We start from the raw sequence: 24,534 nt of genomic DNA, 5'->3' as shown, positions 1-24,534 counted from the left end.
ACCCAGATACTCCCCTTTTTGATATCTACATATCAAAGAGACAGGTTCAAGGACATTCACTTCAGTATTCTTTATAACAATGAAATTTAATATCCCAAATGTCCATTCATGGAGGAATGTTTAAATAATCTATAATACACACACTTTCTGTATTCATACTATGCAGTATTTAAAAAAAAAGATCTGAATAAACCACATTAAAAATTTTCCAGAACATAATGTTGAGTGTAAAAAAAAGGCAAATTGCAGAACAGCAGCAAACAAAAGGCATGGGTTGTTAATCAGGAGAGCAATTTTTTTTTTTTTTTTAAACAACCTGATGGGAGACGAGGAGAAGGAAGCCAGAGGTCAGAGACACAAATTTTCGTTAAGAGGAGCTGAAGCAGTCTAGGGGAGCAATAAACTGGGTTTGCAGTCATGACATTGGGGCTAAAAAGCAGCGCAGATTTAAAAATGCTTTTTGGAGGTAGTACAAACAGGGTTTTCTAATTTCCCAGATACAGGAAGTAAGTAGGGCATATAGAAGTAAGGAGTGGGAAGAATATAGGTAATTCCAATTTTTCAAGTTCATGTTTGAGAGACTGGGCAAGTGGTGTCACCATTAAACCATGGTAGACTAGAAGAGAAAGGGAAGCTGAAGAAGGTAAAGGAGATTTTGAGATAAAGATAATGATACTAGTTTGAGTTATGCGCCTGTTAGAGATCTACATGCAATGTTCTAGTAGGAGTGTGAAAGCTTAGGAGGAGGACAGGTGCTCGACAAATGTTTACTGAAAACACTTCTATCCTTGGCAATTAGATTTCGGTATAAGGTCATTAACATCAGGCAAGTGCTGGCTTCCCTAGAGGGCTATCCATGGAAACACAGCTTATCTGCAACTCCTTCATAGCTCCTGGCCATTCCCCAGAGCCCACTGTTGCTATCAACAACCTCAATCCTGCACAGCAGTGACCGTGCTGGTCAGGACCTGAGGAGGACCAGAGGACTCTACCATCATCAAAGATGTATCGTGATTTCCATCATCATAAAGAATCTTCTGGTGTTAAGGCTATGAGCTAACCAGATGGCTAAATAGTTATATGGGACACCTGGCTGGCTTATGCGGAAGTGCCTGCAACTGTTTTAGGGTCAGGAGTTCAAGCCCCACATTGGGCATGGGTCCTACTCAAAAAATAATAAGTAGAGTGATAGATAGATAGTGTGTATGAATGGGATGATGGAAGAAATAATCATGCAGATCAGCTTTTCCTCTGGTGATACTAGTTCCTAATTAACCCAGAAAATAGAGGTTACCCATGTCAAAAGATGCCCGTAGATATTCTCAACTTTTCTTAGCACTGAACAAAGAGTAATATAATTAGCATTAGGGAGAGAGCAAAGAATCAGCAAATGTAAACTATGTCAATTTTTAAAAAGCCTATTAAGATATGAAGGCATTCCTCGCTAATATTTATAAAATTACTTTCAGCAAGAATATATGTTCTTGCCAACTGCTATAAGAAGATAATGGGAGTCCTTAGATTCCAAGTCCTTAAACACATCTCCTTAAGGAGAGATATATTTCTATATTCTCCTACTCCAAAGACAGAATGATACTGTATTTGGATAGGTCCTAGTGAGCTTTTTGAGTAGGCAACTAGTTGGTCACGGAAATTACATCTCCTGGCCTCAGTCCCAGGTCCTTCTAGGTTACTACAAACAACCTAGGCTCAGTCCCCAACGAATAAGCACCTCACAGCACTAATGGCTCACTGCTCTATAGGGCTCTGTGGGCTAAGGCGTGCTATCTCCTTGGGAAAAAGGATGAGGCAGTCCCTTGGGGCCTTGCAAACAGCACAAACCCCAGGCTGGATCCTGATGCAATACTCCAGCCCTAGGGAAGAATACAATCTAAATGCTGAAGGGAACTTTAGAGATAAAGCTTACAACTGCACTTTATAAAACAGAAGCCCCCAAGTGAAACAGCATGCCCAGGCCCATCCAGACAGGCTTGTCAGAACCCAAGCCTCCTGACTCAGTGTTCAGTATTCCTTCAATTCCTCATTCTAAGTGTTCATGGACAGAGGATCTCTTAACACATTACCCTCCAGTGCTATCCCTAGGGTTTCCTTCTCCTAATTTATGTTCTTGGCAGAATCTACCTTGGATGTACTGCACAGATCATAACAAACTAAAACTGTATGCATGGGTCATGACTACAGGTAAACAGGTCTACATAGAAACAGCACAGAAACTTAATATAGTTATAATTACTATTTCCCACCGTGTCTTTTTGCTTACAGAAGTACATTTTTTGTCTATATACACCTGCATATATATTAACGATTACAACACTCGAGCTTTTGTTCATGTCAACTTAACCTACATACTGTCTCTGGAAACACAAGCACTCTGAATGGTCATCCACAAAGGCCACTAGCTTGCTGTGCAACGCCAGGCAAATTATTTCACCAAGCTGTGCCTCTACTCTTTATCTAGAAAAAGGGACACAGAATAACAGTCACAGAATAAATAAATTGTGTTTGTGTCTATGCGTATCTGTGGGGGGGTGTGGGGGGGTGTGGGCATTTATCTCCGACCCCCAAGAGAACGGTGGTTTTGGTAAAAACTCCCCAAGTACGGTACTCCTTCCTTTCCAGTCTGTCATCAAATTGGGAATGTATTCCTCTAGAGGATAAAAACAAACAGAACACTTTGCCCACCGAATATATGTAAAATGGTGGCAAAGAATACCGTAAAGTTTTGTAAAGCATAGTATTACAGAAGAAAAGACAAACCTTCGTGGTAGGAGGATTCAAAACATTAACTCTTTTAAGAAGCTACTGTCAAATAAGGACGAGTGAACTACACAGCCTTTCTCTTACTCATTCCATGTCTAATCAAATGGTTTAGGTTTTAGCTGATGCCTGGAAGACATTGAAATAGTACTCAATCATCCTAATCATTGTTAGACAAAAGGCAGCTGCAAGAACTCATGGGAGCTTGGTGGCGTGCTATTCCCAATCATGTGTGAACTCTTTCAACCCCCAAATCACTTCAAGGGAGCAAGGCACTTTCCTAAAAGTAACACAGCAATGGAAGTCTACAAATTCTGAAAATCTGAGACATGTTATTTGTTAGGCCATGGGATTTCAAACTTTTCCAATACAGACACACAGAAACCATTTTACAACCATCTACACACATAGCAACAGAAAGATACAGAACCAAAAGTTTCCAGAATACTGTACCTAACACCTTATTACTTGTGATGCACTTTTTTTTTTTCCTATGTCTACTTTCTTTTTTTTAGATGTTTGACCCATTGAATTGATCCCTCTAAATGGATCCTGACATTCAGGTTTAAAAGCAGTGCCTCAGCGATGGTATTCCCGGCTTCTTTAATTAGAGAAGGCAGTTGTGCAATGCAGTGAAGGCTGTTAACACAGAGGTACTGTGCAGCGTACAAGGTCTCAGCACTTTTTACACTTATGATTTATTCTCTTCACATTTCTGTGAGGCCAGGATTATGATGTGATGAAACAAGTCAGTCAAAGAGATGCAGAAGTTTCTTCCTTACTGGTACCAGCCCAAGGCGATTCCCAACAACTGCTAACTCTTCCCGGTCCCTAAATGACTTCAAGAGCACAAGATTCCACAAGCGAGTTCCCACCGTGGCACTACCCATACCTCTTCCCCCAAACAACTCCTCCGAGAACTAGCACTGAACTTGATCAACTGCCAGTGAGGCAGGGGTATTTTTTCCACGTCGAATTTCTTCATTGCCAATTTATACCAGAAGAAACACTGAATAGGACCAAGAGAGAAAAACCATCTGACAGACGTTTCCAGGCCCACAGCGGATGGTGCTTCCCTCCTCGGAGCTAACACAAGTAACAACAATCCTCTCTCCAGCACCTCCCGGGGCGGACCGTCTGTACTCGTTTTATTCACGAGCAATGGCATCTCGGCGGCTGCGGCGGCCCCAGGGCTGCCTCCCACACCCCTACCCGTAAGAGGAGGTCTCTCGGCAGCACATGCCTACGGCTACTGAAGCTCCCCGCCACTCGACAATGATTTTCCGAACACCTAACGTACACGTGGTGCTATTTTATAAGGATCAGAGATCACTTGTTTGCTTCACTTAGAACTTTCTCTCCCCTGCCAAACTCAAAGATTACGTGACCACCTGATCACAGAGGGACTAAAACTGAGAGAAGGCTAGAGGGGCCATGACAAACATGCAGAAGAAAGAGCGAAGCACTCAGGAGCATTAATTTACTTGTAGAGAATACTTAGTAATATTTATGTAACTTAAAGTTTTCAATGGCTTTCATATTATTTTATTCATACTTTATAATCTCGCATGGTCCTCAGGTTAAGAATGAACAGTTTCGGGGCTCCTGGGCGGCTCAGTCCGTGAAATGCCCGACTCTTGATTTCGGCTCAGGTCACGATCTCACGGGTCCATAAGACCAAACCCCGCACAGGGCTCTGCGCTGACAGCGTGTAGCCTGCTTGGGATTCTCTCTCTCCCTGCCCCTCCCCAACTCACGCGTGTGTGTGTGTGTGAGTGCATGCTTTCTCACTCTCTCAAAAATAAACATTCAAAAAAATAATAAATGTAAAGTAAATAAAATAGCAATAAAAACTTTAAAAACAATAGAATAAACAGTTTCACTTCCTAGGTGGTGCAAAGTGAAATCAGAAAGGTTAAGTTTGCTCTACAGCAAAGTATTCAGTAGCAGAGTCAGAACTAAAACACAGGACTTCACGAGCGGAGTTGAATTCCAGGATGTCTGGAACCATCTCTCAGGGCTCCACAATATTACACACATCTAAACGTTTGCTGGAGGAGTCGGACCTAAAAGAAGAGAACTCAAGAAAACCAAATGCTGTGAGGCCCAGCAGAGGAAGCAACAAGTTATTCCAACATAGGTTCCCCTTCCTGCCCCTCCCACCTCAAAGAAAAGCAGGTTAAAGATCAAAGAAAAACATTCCCACTGTCAGGCTGACGGACTCTACTAATAATTTCCGAACTGCCACAGCGACACAGATTCCTTGCCAAAGAAAATGTGGCAACCGTGTTCAGTTGATTATTACCCAGCACAGAGTCGGCTAAGGTTTTCTGGTCAAAATCAAAGCACCCGGGAGCTAGTTTCCCCAGCTTCCTTTGGCTCCAGTAACACCCTGCGCCACTGGAAATGCTCGCTTGTGCAAATGAGGGCTGCTGGCCACACGCAGACCTGAGTCCAAGCGTGAGTCCGTCTCTCACGGGAGGAGAGAGGAGAAACTCACAACAGTGACGCCTCACGGTATCACCGTGGAGTCACTGTGAAATCGGGATTCTGGGAAAGCCACTTTTCTGCTAAAGGTTCACCTTCCTATCACAGCACAATGACTTCTTTGCATTTCTACTATGCCAGATATCCAGTATGCCTCCATTTGGGCTATTTCTCAAGAGTCAGTCAGGGCCAAACTGCACTGGCCAACTGCACTGTGAGTTCATCTGTCCCAGCAGCAAAGCATTCAACCCTGGTGGGGGAGAATGGCCAAGTAACTGTTTTCACACGTGACCTCTCTTATGGTACCAAGTGCGGATTAGAATACAAACAACACAATTTTCGTATGTCCTACACTACTTTTAATGTGGTAAGAACCCAACAATTACTCAACTGAAATGAAGTAATTACAGTACCACATCTACTCAGCACTGCTCTGTAAGACCCCAGGGAGGATTCGGCCTCCCCTCTCCCGCATCTCCCACTGACTTGAACCTGCGGAGCAGAATCGCTGGTGTTTGTAACCAGACTGCACACACCAGCACCGTTCTGATGAGCTCACAAGATACATCATCTCACAGCCACCAGGGCCGACAGGTTAAAGACCAGTACATGACCACTCTCCATCCCTCACAGAGGAAGACGCTGAAACCCAAAGGTCACACAGCCTCCCCACCCCTTCTTTTGTAGAAGACTCGCTCAATAATTGACTTAACATATTACGAAGACTCAGCCACCAAACTCGGCGGCTATCCATCTTTTAGATGAGGGTAAAAAGACGTCCCCAAGCATCCCTGGAAGTCTGAGGGCCCAGCCACGTCAATCCATAAGACCGCTTCACTGCTCCTGGCTAATAACTATTCTTAAGCCAAACACTAATGAAAATCAAAACCTGCCACCCTGCAATGCTGCAGAGAAAAAGGGACTTGTTTTTCCTCTTCCGTCCACTTTCTTTACGTCTAGTACAACTACACACTTCACCATTCGACAGTTCTTCCAGAAGAGCCAGAAATCCAAGCTTTAAAGCAGATGGGCTGCTAAGGAAAAGAAAAACCTGTTTTACCCAGTTCACCCACTGTCTTAATGTCTTGCGATCAGATGGTACTCTAAAGCCCGGGACTAAGGTTAAGGAGTAAAGTTCAAGGACAGGAGACCCCGAAGAGTTAGTGTAGTCATTCTTACTTCACTTCTGCCCTAAAAACACAGAAAACAAAGCTAATTAAATGGTTCTCTTTCATATCACATTCTGCAGAATTTCAAAGCGCAAACAGGTAAGAAAACACTATTGTTTTTAGAGCCTTCAAAGGCATTAATGTTTATCAGCAAAACCAGATCACAAGCCCGAAGGAAAAACTCCCTTGGGTCATTAAAGAAGTAAGAACTGAGCAATGAAACCAAATACAGAAATGTTTGAAGGGACTGAATCATCATTTCTTAGGAGGTAAAGAGCAAACCATATACTTCCTCCAAAACTCCACTATGTGAAACAAGAGATCCGGTATCTGAGAAGTTCACCCAACAAGCTTAACAGTCCACGTTTTCCCTTCCAGCCATGCCTCAAGAGTCAGAGGTACACGCTTGGTACTATTCCACAAACATTTACCAAGTCTAACTGCCCTACACTTAGCCCTAGATTATTCAGGCAAAGCACCTTACCATCACGGAGACACAATCTTGGCCTCAGAAAGGAGACTGACATGCCATGTTCTCAAGTCATTAGAAGCGTACTCATGGATGGGGCACCTGGGTGGCTCAGTCGGTTGAGCGTCCGACTTCAGCTCAGGTCATGATCTCACAGTCTGTGAATTCAAGCCCCGCATCGGGCTCTGTGCTGACAGCTCAGAGCCTGGAGCCTGCTTCAGACTCTGTGTCTCCCTCTCTCTCTGCCCCTCCCCTGCTCATGCTCTGTCTCTCTCTGTCTCAAAAATAAATAAAAACATTAAAAAAAATTTTTTTTTTAAAAATGTACTCGTGGAAAATCAAAGCTTCTGAGCTCGTAAAAGCTGACAGCCCTAAACCTGCCAAACGGGTGGATCAGTTTTTGATTTACCTACTCATGCTCAGGACAAGGCATCAAGTGAAGACTGGTGTGGTTTCTGTCAACTAAGGATTCTGAGCCCCTGTCTTCTGTAATGCATCAAGAAAGGCACCATGGGGAGCTTAAACTAGGAGCGAATGCTAAATGCAGAAAACCAAGTTCAATAAGCAGAGGAACAGGCTGAGGGATGTTGAGGTAAGAGCAATTACGGGTTTCCTTGCTAAATAGATGGTCACCCAAAGGCAAGGCGGTAAGATGTGGGCAGAAGGTACTACTCAAACTTGACGGCCTTAACTCCCAGTCTCTCATGGCAAGTAGCCCAGTGTGCACATACACAGAAGTCATCTTCAAATTACAAAAGTTCACTATCCTCTGAGCACTACAAATGGTAACTCCTTAGATTGCAAGCAAGGACCAGCAGAAATAATCCCGTATTCTACACACATAAAGGGGAAGTCTTGACTTCCCTGAGTATACCACAGTTGGGGAAGAAGTCAGAGGGCTTCTCCCTTCCCAGACTTAGTTTACTAAAAGGATTATCTACCTTTGTCCCTGAGTGAAGATACCTAGACTTTCCAGATTATATTTATAGAAATCTCCATTGTCAATAGTCCTGCTGCTGTCAGAGATAAGAAACACTGAGTGTATGCCCAGAAGTGGAACCTAAGTCATTTGCAAAGTCTACCTCTCTGGAGATTTGGAACATGTAATCTTATTCAAAAGCACAAACCAGAGACCAATCCCTGGGTCTCTGACTGGCCCTCAATTGATGTAAAACACTCTTTGGCAAGTCGGCCTTTAAAATCCAGTCACAAAGGAGCTATTTTTTTAAACTGAGGTAAGACACTCAATTTAAAATTAACATTTGAAAGAGTTTTAAACTTTTTTGATCATCAAAAGTGCAAAAGACAATGTGTGATTTCGATGGAAAATTATACATTGTCTAGAACGTCCCTCTACGCTACCAGAGTCTGATTCTAAGGAAGCTATTTTACAACTCTCGAAGTTGGAAATGATTACAGCAATGCAAACCACTCTTCATCTATAAACACGTAAAACCTGCCACGTGGTAAAGGTTCAAGTGACTTCCCTCTCCACTATGGAAGAAAATAGTTTGGGTGGCATTTGTGTACTCATTTTAGTGTTCTTAATCTATAAATGTGTCTGTTCTTCAGGCACATGAAAAGATGCTCAACGTCGCTCCTCATCAGGGAAATACAAATCAAAACCACACTCAGATATCACCTCACGCCAGTCAGAGTGGCCAAAATGAACAAATCAGGAGACTATAGAGGCTGGAGAGGATGTGGAGACACGGGAACCCTCTTGCACTGTTGGTGGGAATGCAAATTGGTGCAGCCACTCTGGAAAACAATGTGGAGGTTCCTCAAAAAATTAAAAATAGATCTACCCTATGACCCAGCAATAGCACTGCTAGGAATTTACCCAAGGGATACAGGAGTACTGATGCATAGGGCCACTTGTACCCCAATGTTTATAGCAGCACTCTCAACAATAGCCAAATTATGGAAACAGCCTGTATGTCCATCAACTGATGAATGGATAAAAAAACTGTGGTTTATATACACAATGGAGTACTATGTGGCAATGAGAAAGAACGAAATATGGCCCTTTGTAGCAACAGGGATGGAACTGGAGAGTGTTATGCTAAGTGAAATAAGCCATACAGAGAAAGACAGATACCATATGGTTTCACTCTTATGTGGATCCTGAGAAACTGAACAGAAACCCATGGGGGAGGGGAAGGAAAAAAAAAAAGAGGTTAGAGTGGAAGAGAGCCAAAGCATAAGAGACTCTTAAAAACTGAGAACAAACTGAGGGTTGATGGGGGGTGGGAGGGAGGGGAGGGTGGGTGATGGGTATTGAGGAGGGCACCTTTTGGGATGAGCACTGGGTGTTGTATGGAAACCAATTTGACAATAAACTTCATATATTGAAAAAAATAAAAAATAAAAAAAATAAATAAAAAATGTGTCTGTTCTTTGGACCTTTCTTTCAAACCAGTTAGAACATCTGCCTGGTTTCCTCTTTATAAGCAAAGTAAAATTTTAATGTGTGTTCATTTTATATTTGTTTCAGTGTCATGATTTTACCTTTTGTGAATTTTTTTTTTTTTTTTAAGTAGGCTCCCTGCTTAGCATGGGGCCCAACGTGGGGCTTGAACTCATGATCCTGAGATCAAGACCTGAGCTGAGGGGCGCCTGGGTGGCTCAGTCGGCTAAGCACCTGACTTCAGGTCAGGTCATGATCTCACAAATCGTGAGTTCAGGCCCTGCATTGGGCGCTGTGCTGACAGCTCGGAGCCTGGAGCCTGCTTCACATTCTGAGTCTCCCTCGCTGTCTGCCCCTCCCCAGCTCACACACACTTTCTCTCTCTCTCTCTCTCTCTCTCTCTCAAAATTAAATAAAACATTAAAAAAAAAATTTTTAACAACAACAAAAAAAGGACCTAGGCTGAGATCAAGAGTCAAAGGCTTAGCCAACTGAATCACCCAGGCACCCTTTGAAAATTGTCTTTTAACAAAAGCTAAAAACTCTCAGTCCCCAAACTTCCCCACAAAAGAAATGCTTGGGAACATGAAACCTGAAGATAATTACAAAGGGCTCAGGACATCCTAAAAGCCATCACTGGGGTCCATCTTCCCCAGGTTAATGACCCCCTCTCTAAAACGAATCATAGAAGTATTCTATTATATGTAAAGTGAACCCAAGACTCCTGTGTTCCCTGTAGGAGAACTAGCATCCATTACTTCAAATTCTCCAGGAAAAGCCTCAGCACTAGAATAAAAAGGAACGACATTCTGATCCATGTTACAACAGGATGACCCCTCAAAACACCCTGCTAAGGAAAACAGCTGATCACGCAAGACCAGACATTGTAGAATTCTGTGTGTATGCAGCACTCGGAATAAGGATATGTGCAGACAACAAGCAGGGTGGCAGCTTCCAGGCCCGGGGACTGCAGCCACATAAGGGAGTAAGTGCTACAACTGGGGGGTTTCTTCTGAAAATGTTCTGAGATTGTGGGGGTGGCTGCACAACTATGAGAACACGATAAAAAATTGATGAACTGTACACTTTAAAAAAAAAGGGGGGGGGGGCATTATGACCCAGCAATTTCATCTCTGTCTACCAAACGTAGCTAAGACCAACCACCTAAGATTCACAGGCTTTCTTTAAAAACAAAAACAAAAAAGAACCACAAAAAACCCCCCAAAAACCCAAAAGCCTTTCTGAAAACAAGTTCCCATATGGGCCAAAAAACCAGCAGAAACTCTGCAATTCCAGAAACACAGAATAAAGCTTTGGACTCCAAATGAAATCAACCCTAAGTATCTAAAACTAACTTAGAAATTGTATACAAACTAGACAAAGTGGATCACTATTGTCTTACGGTATGTATTTTTAAGAGTTTATAAACAGAATTATTAACTGCTGCATTTTTAGAGGAGGTTTTTAAAAAACACTTTCTCCTTTGGCAGCTCATAAACACACACTCCAGCCTCTACCCGGGGTATGTGAAAGGGACAGCCACCTCTGAGTGCCGTGCCGAACTGACACTCGTCACGACTTCTGTGGGATCACCGAGTGGCCTGTTACTAGTGTTCTATAGGCAGCCGTGGTGCCCTGGAAAGTCTGGAATGGTAATCAAAAGCTTCTACTCTAATTTTAGCTCTGTGTGGCCTCTGGCACATTACTAAGTCTCGATGCAGCAGGATTTTGCTCATCTGCAAAAACAGATGCCATTGCTATAATTCAACAAAAAGTTCACCGGACAAAAAGATACCCCCATCTATCTACTCTCAGGGCTGCTGTGAGTATTCAGTGCAGTAAGGTAATAAGAAAGCAACCGCAGATAATAAACACTAAGTATTTGAGGAATCGGAATCTCTGTGAGGAAACATTCCCCTTTCCTTTTCAGTAAGCAGCAAGGACAAGTAACCTTTGCAAGGTCTCAAGCAAAGTCCCACAGATAGAGCTGGGAGAGGCTGTAAGTGGTTTGATTCCCATGCCTACATCGTGTTCTCTCTTTTTTTTTTTTTTTAATTTTTTTAAGGTTTATTCATTTTTCAGAGACAGAGTGTGAGTGGGGAAGGGGCAGAGACAGGCGGAGACGCAGAATCTGAAACAGGCTCCAGGCTCTGAGCTGTCAGCACAGAGCCGGACGCAGGGCCCCGAACTCACGGACGGTGAGACCATGACCCAAGCAGAAGTAGGACGCTTAAGCGACTGAGCCACCCAGGCGCCCCTACACTGTGTTTTCTTACAGAGGATGGTAGTAAGATGCCGGCGACCAGTGAGCTGCTCCTCCATTTAATAAGGCAGATGTTACATCAACTCTCGGCCTTCCACTATTTAATTCGATCAGAAGATTACAAGTGTCCTCTTACTTGCAAAACAAGACTCAACTGGTTACCCACTTATGTTGACAGATCATAAGGCTGATTTCAGGCATCTGGACAGATTGCTGTTGCCTGCTATAGTTACGAGTCTTGGGAAAGCATCTGAAATCACAAGCTTATCAAAAAGGGCTGGGCAATATAACCTTAGGCCTTCGTCTGCCCTGGCTGCAATGCAGCTAGCCAAGGAGCAGGTCTCCCATGGCATTCTTGTTTTTGTCCTCTGGTCCTTCCTGTTAGAGTTTGCAAACAGAATCTTCTATTTGCCTCACCCGTCCCAGCACCAGTAAGACTGGAACTCAAGACAGGACTGATGTATCCCTTTTTAGATCCATCAGCCAAAATGCATTTCAAAGGAGTGCATTTAAATGCCTTCAGAAAAAGCCTCCAGAAAAAAAGGTCTCCCCAATATGGAGCGCAAAGTGTAAACCTACTATAACAGCTACTTAGACTCCAAAGAGTTCCAGAGCACTATGATTTTACCTTCAAATTATCTGCTACAAATGGGGTTTTGCAAATCTAAACGTCTGCCCTTAACAGAAAACTCTGCTCTCTTTACGTCAAATGTTTATTAATAGTGATGGACGAGGTAAATAAGAATGCAGTAGGCTTTTACTTTCCGGGGAAATGACAGAAACGGAAGGGTGTTTCACACTTTAAAAGTGCCTAACCTGCTTCAGGAAAGAGTTTTCCATGCTGTCTCCGACATGTAGTGTGCAGGTAACAGAAATTTAAGATTTGTTGCTGGAAAGCGAAATGCAAAAGTTACATATTAAGAAAACCTTGTGGGAGTGTAAATCAGACAACCACTCGGGAAACCTGTCTGGCAGTACGCCTCATGACCTGGCAATTCTGTGCTTACCAAAAGACATGTTCAATCAAGAATGTAGAAGTGTCATTCAAAACAGCCAACACCAGAAACAGAAATGTTCGTCAACTATAGAATGAATAAATGGTGGGATTTTATACATCGTGCAACTACACAGCCATGAGTTTTAAAACTACTGCTACCCGGGGGCGCCTGGGTGGCTCAGTCGGTTAAGCGTCCAACTTCAGCTCAGATCATGATCTCATGGCTCGTGAGTTCAAGCCCCGCGTTGGACTCTGCTGACAGCTCAGAGCCTGGAATCTGCTTCGGATTCTGTGACTCCCTCTCTCTCTCTCTGCCCCTCCCCTGCTCATGCTCTGTCTCGGCATCTCAAAAAATAAACGTTAAAAAATTAAAAAAAAAAAAATACTGCTATATAAGGGCATGGCTGAATCTCACAGATTCAGCAAAAAGGATACTCAGAAAATAACGTGAACTATATGTTTCCATTTATGCAAAGTTCAAAAATCAGCAAAACTAACCTACAGTGAGAAGAAAGATAACCTTTGGTGGGTACCAAATGCGAGGGAACTTGTTGGGATGCTGGCCATTCTTTATACCTGGGCAGCGAGTACAGCATACTCATATGCAAATATAACTGACCTGTACAATTAAGATTTGTGCCCTTTACTGTAAGATATACCTCAAAAAAAAGAACCTCTTTTTTTTATGTTTTTTTAAGTTGACTTATTTTGAGACAGAGAGGGAAAGAGAGAGTGCACGAATGGGGGAGGAGCAGAGACAGAGGGAGAAAGAAAATTCTAAGCAGGCTCCGTGCTGTCAGTGCATAGCCCAACACGGAGCTTGAACTCAAGAACCGAGAGATCACGACCTGAGGCGAGATCAAGAGTTGGGCGCTTAACCAACTGAGCCACCCAGGCACCCGAGAACTCTACTTCTTTTGTAATTATTTTTTTTAATGTTTCTTTATTTTTGAGAGAGAGAGACATCGCATGAGCCGAGGAGGGGCAGAGACAGGAGACACAGAATCCGAAGCAGGCTCCAGGCTCTGAGCTGTCAGCACAGAGCCTGATGGGGGACTTGAACCCACGAACCTTGAGATCATGACCTGAGCCAAAGTTGGACGCTTAACTGACTGAGCCACTCAGGCACCCCTCTACTTCATTTTAAATTCAAAAGTGATTTATGGGAAAGCAAGCTGGTGCACTCTGGAAAACAGTATGGAGGTTCCTCAAAAAACTAAAAATAGAACTACCCTATGACCCAGCAATTGCACTACTAGGCATTTATCCAAGGGACACAGGTGTGCTGTTTTGAAGGGACACATGCATCCCCATGTTTATAGCAGCACTATCAACAATAGCCAAAGTATGGGGGCGCCTGGGTGGCGCAGTCGGTTAAGCGTCCGACTTCAGCCAGGTCACGATCTCGCGGTCTGTGAGTTCGAGCCCCGCGTCAGGCTCTGGGCTGATGGCTCAGAGCCTGGAGCCTGTTTCAGATTCTGTGTCTCCCTCTCTCTCTGCCCCTCCCCTGTTCATGCTCTGTCTCTCTCTGTCCCAAAAATAAATTAAAAAAAAAAAACGTTGAAACAATAGCCAAAGTATGGAAAGAGGCCAAATGTCCATCGATGGATGAATGGATAAAGAAGATATGGTGTATAGATATATAATGGAGTACTACTCGGCAATCAAAAAGAATGAAATCTTGCCATCTGCAACTACTTGGATGGAACTGGAGGGTATTATGCTAAGTGAAATTAGAGAAAGACAAGTATCATATGACTTCACTCATAGGAGGACTTTACAAGATACAACAGATGAACATAAGGGAAGGAAAGCAAAAATAATATAAAAAGAGGGGGGACAAAACAGAAGAGACTCTTAAATATGGAGAACATTGGGGCGCCTGGGTGGCGCAGTCGGTTAAGCGTCCGACTTCAGCCAGGTCACGATCTCGCGGTCTGGGAGTTCGAGCCCCGCGTCAGGCTCTGGGCTGATGGCTCAGAGCCTGGAGCCTGTTTCCGATTCTGTGTCTCCCTCTCCCTCTGCCCCTCCCCCGTTCATGCTCTGTCTCTCTCTGTCCCAAAAATAAATAAACGTTGAAAAAAAAATTTAAAAAAAAAAAAAATAAATAAATAAATAAATATGGAGAACAAACTGAGGGTTACTGGAGGGGGTATGGGGGGGATGGGCTAAATGGGTAAGGGGCATTAAGGAATCTACTCCTGAAATCATTGTTGCACAATATGCTAACTATTTGGATGTAAATTAAAAAAATAAAAATTAAATTAAATTAAATTAAATTAAAATAAAATAAAGGTGATTTATCCACTTCATGGGATAATAGGGCATACAAATAACAATGTGCCATAAGAATGGACTAGGAGGAAGACTGTTCCACAGTTTCTGCCTATACAACAGGCAAGCCATTCCTTCAAACATTTACAATCTGGCCATTTCATGACAAAAAGCTCACACAGCTGTATTATATGAACTCAAAAAAGCACTATCAGATAAAAAGCACAACCTCCTGGGTAAGATATAACAATTTTAAATCTGTATGCACCTAGTAACAAAATCTCAAAACACATACAGCAAAATCTAATAGAACTACAAAGAAAAACAAATAATTGATAAAGCATAAGGCTAGAAGAGGCCCGCACAAAACAGGAGCTCCAAAGAGTCAACAGACCTTGAAAAGGACACTCACCCTCACTAGTAATTAGGGGAATTCACCTGGAAATCAATTAGACTTCACCCCTACTGGACTGGCAAAAAGTAAAAAAGCCTTGTAAATACCAGGTTTGCCAAGCTGTGTAGGAACAAGAACTCTCATATACTGTTGCTAGAAGTATAAACTGTTGCAGCTTCTTCTGAAAAGTCTGCCATTATCTAATGAAGTCATAATGCAGCAGTTCCACCAAGAGGACTAAATCCCAGAAAAACTTGCAATTCTGACCCCCTGTCACATATAAGAAAGTTCCTAACAGTAATGTTCAAAAAAGCCTCAAACTGGAAGCCACCCAAGTGCCCATCATGGAACGGATAATCTGTGACAGTCATACAATGCAACAGTGAAAATCAAGGACCTAAAACCAATAAACTGCACAGACCAACATGGATGAGTCTCACAAACACCGAGCAACGTGGGAAAACCACAAAAAATACATATAAATCAATTTACAGCAAGTGAAAAAGCAAACAAAACTGAACTTAGGGAATGTATACATGGGGGTAACACTTTTTTTCTTTTTGTTTTTTTTCCTTTAACACAGCAAGAGAATAATTATTCCCAAAATCAGGATAGTTCTCCCTAGAGGGAAGGAAAGGAGATGTCATCAGGGATTGGAGGTAAATGTCCTAAAGGGTTTTGTAAATGTTTACTTATTTTTGAGGGACAAAGAGAGTGAGCGTGAATGGGGGAGGGTCAGAGAGAGAGGGGGACAGAGGATTGGAAGCGGGCTATGCACCGACAGCACAGAGCCCGGTGAAGGGCTCAAACTCACTAACCGTGAGATCATGACCTGGGCTGAAGTCGGACGCTTAACCGACTGAGTCACCCAGGCGCCCCAAATGTTCTATTTTTTAGCCTGGGGGATAGATGTTATGACTGTTTTATTAAAACGCAGCGATGTGCTTTATACAGTCTTGTGTATGTATGCTAAGTTCCACGTGAAAACACCTTCAACCCAAAAGCAGGGCAAGCCCTTCTTCCTGCCCTTCCTCTTCCTACCTGAGAAAACATGAACCTGACAGCTCAAGCTCAGCACGGCTATCCTGGACCAGGAGGGGACACACCGTGTGCGGGGGAACCTCCTCAAAGACCTAGGAATGGCCACATCAGCCACGAATTGTCTACTCTGGGTTCCTCTTACTTTAGAGAAGTCTTTTTCTACCTTTTAAAAATCGCCACGACTTTAGTTTTTCTCTCATAAGCAGCCAAACCTAACCCGAATGGATGTGTTCAGTGATCTGGACAAATGAAAACCTTTCTGACAATTCAAGCTGTCCAACAATGGCAAGAGCTCCCTGAGAAAGCATCCCACACCCACCCCTGGCAGGGCACTGGGGGAAGGATTTCCACAGAGCAAAGGGAAGCTTGACTGCAGGATTTCTAAAGGCCCTTGAGGCAATTAAGATTCTGAGGCTACCTCTGGAAAAAAGCAGCTCTGGCCTTGCCAAAGCCGTGGCGACACTTTGCCTCTGAATCTATCCTTCTGTTATCGGCGAGAACATTCCTTCTCTAGAACATTCCATCTCCTATCCATTTTACCAGAGTCTGCTAACAAGCTGTCTTCTCGCTTGTGCCTTTCAAAACTAACTTGACCTCAACTTTAGCACACTGGCTATCCTCCCTTGGTTCCTCCACGCCCTCAGCCCAACCTTCCACCTCTATGTGCCTCAACGGGCTGCCCTCCATGAAGTAAATCACCCAGGCTCCCTTTCCGGTTGGGTTTGGCCAGCGAAAGGCTCCAGCATGAGATCAGAGGGTGGGAAAATTTTGACAGAGTCTGAGGTATTTATGCCCCTGGATTCCCTTCCTGCAGGGCTACCGGCTGGCAGTGGCAGAAATCCTATGGGTCACTCTCGCCTACAGCTAACCTCTCAAGGTTCCAGAAACTACTGCACCTTTGCCCCTTCAAGCCTAACAATGCTAACGGCTCTTGGCCTCGAGGTGTTTCGCCAACCCCTACTGGTCTTCCTCGACTCTGCCCAGTTTGTAAATAGTCCTCTCATCTCCTCAGTCCCACTACTGGAGGCTCCCAGGAGATAATCGATATATTCAACCGATGACTCAGCCTGTACTACTCTATCTTCCCAGATGCCTCGTATTTCCTCTTACCCCACAGCATGGTTTTTCTCCCAGTAATTCTGTTCTGCATGTTTCCTGATTCACTATAAATCAATTCCCATAGAAAATTCTTAATCCCACGATGACGGCCAATTGTGCCACCAATGTATACAAACTATGTAACAGGACACTGGGCAAAGCCTAGTTAAGAAGGCAAACGTTACTAAAAGTTCCTGACACCCAGACAGCAAAGCCAAGCCAAAAACTGGGATCTGAGGTTTTTCTATTTATAACCCCTCCTTCCTTTAGACCAACAGCTGGAAAAATTATCAAACTTGCCGTTAAAGTTTTACTTTACTAATAAGGCTGGAACAATGCCAAATACAGTACTTATCTTATGAGGGCCATTCAAATTGTCAACAAAATTTTAAAGGTCCTACCAGTCCCAATGAATTTTCCCTTTCTTCTAGACAATCCTACAAATAAGACAACAGATTCAAATACTACAAATGAGCTTTTAGTGTCGATTTTTTGGTTTATTGCTCAAATCCTATCAGACATTCAGAAAGAAAGCATGCCTGAAAAAGATTCAAGGCTCAAAGATAAAGCTCTAAGGTCTAGAAACATTCCATCTGAACCCAAAACACAAAATGGAGACAGGCTTACTGTTTCCAAATCAAGAGAGTGCTGCAGAAATGTTGCAAAGGAAAACATTTCTTACGATTTTACTGTGTTACGGAAGATTATGCTGTATATTGTCCAAAATACATATCCCAAAGCAGGACTTCATCCATGGGCAAAACAACCCTAAGTAACACTGTAACGGGCCCATTAAACTCTAAGACAAGACTCAGTCCCCTACCTGTATGAATGCAAAGGCTACCCAGATGCCATTACCTATGGTAAGGAACCCTAGACCAGGGTTTCTCAACCCAAGCACTACGGACATTTTAGGCCAGATAATTCTTGAGAGTGGACGACTGTGTGCATAGTAGGGCCTTTAGTTGCATCCCTGACCACTAGCACCCAAGTTTGACAACCAAGAATGTCTCCAGACATTGCCAAATGTTCCGAGGTGGGGCGGGGGGGGGGGGGGGGGGGGGGCAAAATCACACTTATCTGAGAACCTTGGCCCTAGATAAACTATCTCAAACTCTACCCAGCACTGTCATGGTGCATACGATTCACCGCACCATTCACAAGAGAAAAGCCACCTAAGGAGAAGACTTGGCTTCATAAAGTATTCTTTTCTTAAAAACCGGAAGTATCTGACAACTTGCGAAGCGATACCATTCCCTAGCACTAGGAAGGAGGAGAACTTGGATGAAAAGAATGGTTGCCAACGTGGAGAAAAACTCCTTAAAAAATTTCCGGACTTGACATTCTTCTGAAAGCATCGCAAGTGTCCGATGGATACTCTCACCCCTCTTACTCTCTGAAACACAGGTGGAAAGTATTACAGGCCGTGACATGCCGTAAGTAAGCAAGTGGAAGAAGGCAGGCAAACCACATTATCAAAAGAGGACAAAATTAAGGGCAAGAAAGCACTGAGGGCTGTTAGCCCAAGCTCTGTATTCTGGAATACAAGGTCTGTCACGGACAGACCCCAGTTCATCTTCATGCTTTTGGTTCACGGTATCCTGTCCACACAACAGTTTCCAACCCTATCAAACCGAACGCCCTCTCTTTATAACAAATATGTGGTATGCCCCTTTATTATTCTGAAACGAAATTCAAAGACTGCAGCATTACACTTATATGAATATAACTCTTAAGTTTGCAATATAGTGCCCTAACTGCAAGGTGAGAGAAAATAAACAAGACCTGTATAAAAAAAAATATGTAGGGGTGCCTGGGTGGTTCAGCTGATTGAGCATCTGACTTCGGCTCAGGTCATGATCTCACGGTTCATGAGTTCGAGCCCTGTGTCAGGCTCTGTGCTGACAGCTCGGAACCTGGAGCCTGCTTCAGATTCTGTGTCTCCCTCTCTCTCTGCCCCTCCCTCACTCGCACTCTGTCTCTCTCTATCTCTCTCAAAAATAAACATTTAAAAACACTTTTTTAAAAATATGGATTTTCAGACAAGATCGTACTAGAAAACAAAAGCACCCCACACACTCGCTTCCAAAGTGCTCCCTTAGAGGGCACAGCTATCCTACTCAGCCTGCCCCAGTCCCAGTCCACACAAACCCCCTCGCATCAGTCACAAAGCTCACCAACCTCTTCTGTCCCTTATGGGGAATGTGGCCCAGAGACAGCATTGCAAAGCAGAAAAGGAGGGATTCGAAGTAAGACTTAAGTGTGGTTAAAACTTCATCACTGTGGTGCCCTCCCTAAGCCTAGTTTTCCATCTACAAAAGGAGGATGCCAGCATATTTTTCCACGGGTCATTGTGAAAATTAAATAAATATGTAGAGTATCTATTTCTGCACCTAACATGTAATACCTGTTCAGTAAGTATTAACTATCAGACTTCTATTATTCCTGGATCCACCGTGTACCATCTCCTAGCTTATGTCTATCTTATTCCCCCAGCAGAAAGGAGGGATGACTAGACATCATTTATCAGAGATGCTCAAAAAAGGACTCCTATACAACGTAAGTAAGAAGTTGCATCATACAGCCTCCGAGATTACTTCTAATTCTGACATTCTAAGGTTCTACAATACGCTGCCCTGCATGCAGGCTATTTTTTATTAACTAGGGTCCTTTCTTCCCAGTTAAAGGGCCCAGAACAAGTCTCCTGCTTCATACAAAGTAACTAAAGAACACAGATAATGATGGTTTAATGCCCCCATTGAACACCCGGCCCTAGCCATTGATTCTTTAGCACAGCACAGGCAAAGAATGAATAACAAAAAGGAAGGAAGGAAGGAAGGAAGGAAGGAAGGAAGGAAGGAAGGAAGGAAGGAAGGAAGGAAAGTAGGAAGGGGTGCCTGGGTGGCTCGGTTGGTTAAGCGTCCGACTTCGGCTCAGGTCATGATCTCGCGGTCCGTGAGTTTGGGCCCCGGGTCAGGCTCTGTGCTGACCGCTCAGAGCCTGGAGCCTGTTTCGGATTCTGTGTCTCCCTCTCTCTGCCCCTCCCCTGTTCATGCTCTGTCTCTCTCTGTCTCAAAAATAAATAAACGTTAAAAAAAAATTTTTTTTTTAAATAAAAAATTTTTAAAAAAAGAAAAGTAGGAATAACAACTTTTCCAGAGAAAGCACCTCAAGGAACAAGTGCCATATCTTTAGAGCATGAGGATTCTTGAGGGCCAGCCATTATCCGTGTGAATTAATTCTCTACACCAACAAGCAAATCAACACCCTAAATATTCTAGATCATCAAATGAGAAAATGAAAAGTAGTGGTGATTGCTACAGAAATGTTCCAAAACAAAACTGATTCCAAAGTTGACATTCTGAATAAAAACACTGCTACAGAGAGCCCATGGGCCCAAGAAGTAATAAGCACATCTCTGGGCACGAGGGTATATCCTACTCACACACAGAAATCCTAATTTACATAAAGATACTGATCTGTAAGCAAATTGTCAATAGTTACAAATCATTCTGCATTAACCCTGTAAGGTACTAACGGTAGTTATTTCCGACTAGTGGAATTATTGGGGGTTGCTTCCTTTTACTTATTTACAGCTCCCAATTTTCCTAACATGTGGCTCTTGCAATAAGAATTTAAAATCACATAAGGCGGGGCGCCTGGGTGGCGCAGTCGGTTAAGCGTCCGACTTCAGCCAGGTCACGATCTCGCGGCCCGTGAGTTCGAGCCCCGCGTCAGGCTCTGGGCTGATGGCTCAGAGCCTGGAGCCTGTTTCCGATTCTGTGTCTCCCTCTCTCTCTGCCCCTCCCATTCATGCTCTGTCTCTCTCTGTCCCAAAAATAAATAAATGTTGAAAAAAAAAATTTTTTTTTAAAAAAAATAAAATCACATAAGGCTATTTATTATCCACTGACAATCCATGACAATTGAGGCAAGAAACTATTTTAGGGGAACTCTTCACCAGGATCTGTGGATAAACCAAGTATTGACCTGCCTTTAAAATCATCCTTGCAAGGGGCGCCTGGGTGGCGCAGTCGGTTAAGCGTCCGACTTCAGCCAGGTCACGATCTCGCGGTCCGTGAGTTCGAGCCCTGCGTCGGGCTCTGGGCTGATGGCTCAGAGCCTGGAGCCTGTTTCCGATTCTGTGTCTCCCTCTCTCTCTGCCCCTCCCCCATTCATGCTCTGTCTCTCTCTGTCCCAAAAATAAATAAACGTTGGAAAAAAAAAAAATTAAAATCATCCTTGCTCTCTGCCTCACACCTGAACTAATCACAACTTAGTTTCCCTCTTTACCCTTCCCACAGACCTATAGGTTTTGCCACTACAGAAAGTCAGCACCGGGTACAAAACACACCCTCACTACTCACTTTTGCCAAGTTCCCAGAGATGGCTACCAATTCTCTGCGATAGTGAGATTAAAAAAAAAAAAAAAAGGGAAAGGAATGGGTTTTTTTTTTAATTTTTTTTTTTTAATTTTTTTTTTCAACGTTTATTCATTTTTTGGGACAGAGAGAGACAGAGCATGAACGGGGGAGGGGCAGAGAGAGAGGGAGACACAGAATCGGAAACAGGCTCCAGGCTCTGAGCCATCAGCCCAGAGCCTGACGCGGGGCTCGAACTCACGGACCGCGAGATCGTGACCTGGCTGAAGTCGGACGCTTAACCGACTGCGCCACCCAGGTGCCCCGGAATGGTTTTTAAATCAATGCTTTTGCACAAAGAGACCTCAGGCTCAGAGAAATAGCTTATTAAAAATAAAATGCTTGGGGCGCATGGGTGGCTCAGGCGGTTTGCCCGACCGACTTCAGCTCAGGTCATGATCTCATGGTCTGTGGGTTTGAGCCCCGCGTGGGCTCTGTGCTGACAGCTTGGAGCCTGGAGCCTGGAGCCTGCTTCAGATTCTGTGTCTCCCTCTCTCTCTGCCCCTTCCCCACTCATGCTCTCTGTCTCTCTCTCTGTCTCTCTCTCTCTGTCTCTCTCTCTCTCTCTCCCAAAAATGAATGTAAAACAACTAAAAAAAAAAAAAAAACTTAAAAAAAAATGAAACGCTCTTTTTCTATATAGCTACTGAAAAACCGTAGGCTCCCTGCAATTCTCACAATAAAGAGCCTCTATGGAATCATAAAGGTCCCAAGAATAAAACTTCATTTTGGTAAACATGCATTTGGCAATGCTATTCTCCCTGCTCAGTTATTTAAAAACAAAAAACAAAACAAAACAAAACAAAAAGGCACAGAAAATCTCAAGAGGGAAAAACAGCTTCTACCAAAGCAGGCATATTCCTCAGTCCAACAAAATAACTCAAATTCAAACCAGTTTAACTCACCAAGCATTTGTTAAGCACTTACTATACACAGAGCACCATGACAGCTGTTTATTCCTCTTTATTTTTTTTTTAATTTTTTTTAACGTTTTTATTTATTTTTGAGACAGGGAGAGACAGAGCATGAACGGGGGAGGGTCAGAGAGAGAGGGAGACACAGAATCTGAAACAGGCTCCAGGCTCTGCGCTGTCAGCACAGAGCCCGACGCGGGGCTCCAACTCACGGACGGTGAGATCATGACCTGAGCCGAAGTCGGCCGCTTAACCGACTGAGCCACCCAGGCGCCCCTGTTTATTCCTCTTTAAACAAGTAAGACAGGATATCTGCTTTCTGAGGAATCATAACTCTAGTCTGGGAGACCCACGCTTTTAAACGAATATACGGCAGACCCAAACAAAATTAAATACAAGTTTTAATACTGCTCCGGTAGTACGGGAAGGGAGAGATTAAAATAAGTTGCAAGAATTCTGTAAAAGATTCTTCACATTCATTAAATACAAATATATTCATATGTTTAATTCAGTCACTTACCCATCTCAAACATTAAGCCCAAAATAAAGGTAGCAGGAAGGCTCAGCTACGAAAAGCAAGCATCAGAAGTGAGAGTTACACACTCAGATCCTTTGGACTAAAAATAAAACTTAAGGGACAAGCGCCTTATGACAAAGGGGATGTTTGGGAAAGCTCACCAACATCAGAAGGTCCGTACTCGGCATCTTCCTCTTCCAGCTGTCCTTACGGAGCCTCCCCTCTGCAAAAGGGAACCAGGTTTGTTTACTTCCAAAGCTTTAAACTGTCGCGTCTGCCCGCCCAGAGTCGCTAGAGCAGTCAAGAAATGGTTCTCTCCCTCCTTTGAGGGCTCAGATTTCACTCCCAGATAGGACACTCCACCCCCAGCACCCGGGCCAGCGAATGAGAACCCTGCTGGCACCGGCCTTCCCTCCCACAGCTGAGCAAACGAATCCAGGCCCAGCCTCCCACGAAGCAAGCCCCCCAGGTAGACACCCGGGGGAAACGCCCAGCCCGCCGCCAACCGGAGCCCGGGGCCCAGCCCACAAACGCAGCGGGGCGAAGAGTCGGACGGGCGCCGGGGGCAGCCCGTCCCAGCGTCCAGCCTCCTGGCCTCGTCCGCGACCCCATCCCTCCCACCCCGGAGCCCTCCCTCTCTTCGCAAGGAGCCGCAGATCCGGGCTGCCCGACGTCCGCTCCTACCTCCGCGGGACTGGGGTTTCGGAGCCCGCTCCCTATCGGCCCCGGCGCTCTCCCGCACCCACTCACGGGCCCCCCGCGCCCAGGCTCAGAACGCGCCCGCGGGCATCCGCCAGCCCCTCGCTCTGCCCGACCCTCCCTCCTCCCCCGCGCTGCCCGGCCCTGCCCTGCCCAGCCCACCCGGGAGCCCTCGGCCCCAGCTCGACCGTCCCTTTTCCGGAGCCGCAACGGCCCCCCCTGCACTCCTTTGCCCCGAGTCCGCCTCCCCGCTCCTCCCCTCAGCCTCTCCCTCTCGCCGGCCCGGCTCCTCCTCACCACGCGACAGACTCGCGGGGCGGCGGAGCGCGGGCTCCCCCTGCAGCTGCCGCCGAGATTGGAGGTCCCACCGCCGGCGGCCCCGCCCCTCCCCGCCCGGAAATGGCTCCCCAGCCCCGGCGTGCGCGGCGCCGGCGTCGGGCGCGCGCACGTCCCGGCCCAGAGACCCGCCTCCCCTCCGGGCCCCCCCGCCCTGCGCGCCGCCTGCTGGCCAGACAGAGGCCAGCACCAGGGCCCTGGGCGGGGGAGGTGCGACCCGCTGGAGGCAGAGGGTCCGCAACTTCTCCTTAAGGCTAGACGTTGGTT

The 24,534-nt window shown here is 44.8% G+C and overlaps 1 protein-coding gene across 4 annotated transcripts in view; it reads right to left on the bottom strand.

Moving 5' to 3' along the window:
• The window catches only part of SGPL1 (sphingosine-1-phosphate lyase 1), a 60,598-nt gene extending 36,278 nt beyond the window's left edge, over positions 1–24,320 (bottom strand). The window contains exons 1-2 of one of the 4 annotated variants that reach the window (XM_043596549.1): positions 24,229–24,320; positions 23,394–23,455 (exon numbers count right to left, since the gene is read on the bottom strand). In XM_043596549.1, the coding sequence (XP_043452484.1) occupies positions 23,394–23,420 (27 nt within the window). In that variant the 5' untranslated portion in view covers positions 23,421–23,455; positions 24,229–24,320. Of the gene's footprint in view, positions 1–23,393; positions 23,456–23,916; positions 23,983–24,093 lie in introns of those variants that run through there. The other 3 variants (XM_043596547.1, XM_043596550.1, XM_043596551.1) reach the window with 3 other exon arrangements.
• Positions 24,321–24,534: the final 214 nt, after the last annotated feature.

The sequence above is a fragment of the Prionailurus bengalensis genome, chromosome D2 (assembly GCF_016509475.1).
Source record: "Prionailurus bengalensis isolate Pbe53 chromosome D2, Fcat_Pben_1.1_paternal_pri, whole genome shotgun sequence".
Classification (NCBI taxonomy): Eukaryota; Metazoa; Chordata; class Mammalia; order Carnivora; family Felidae; genus Prionailurus; species Prionailurus bengalensis.
This window is presented reverse-complemented; position numbering and strand designations above follow the sequence as displayed.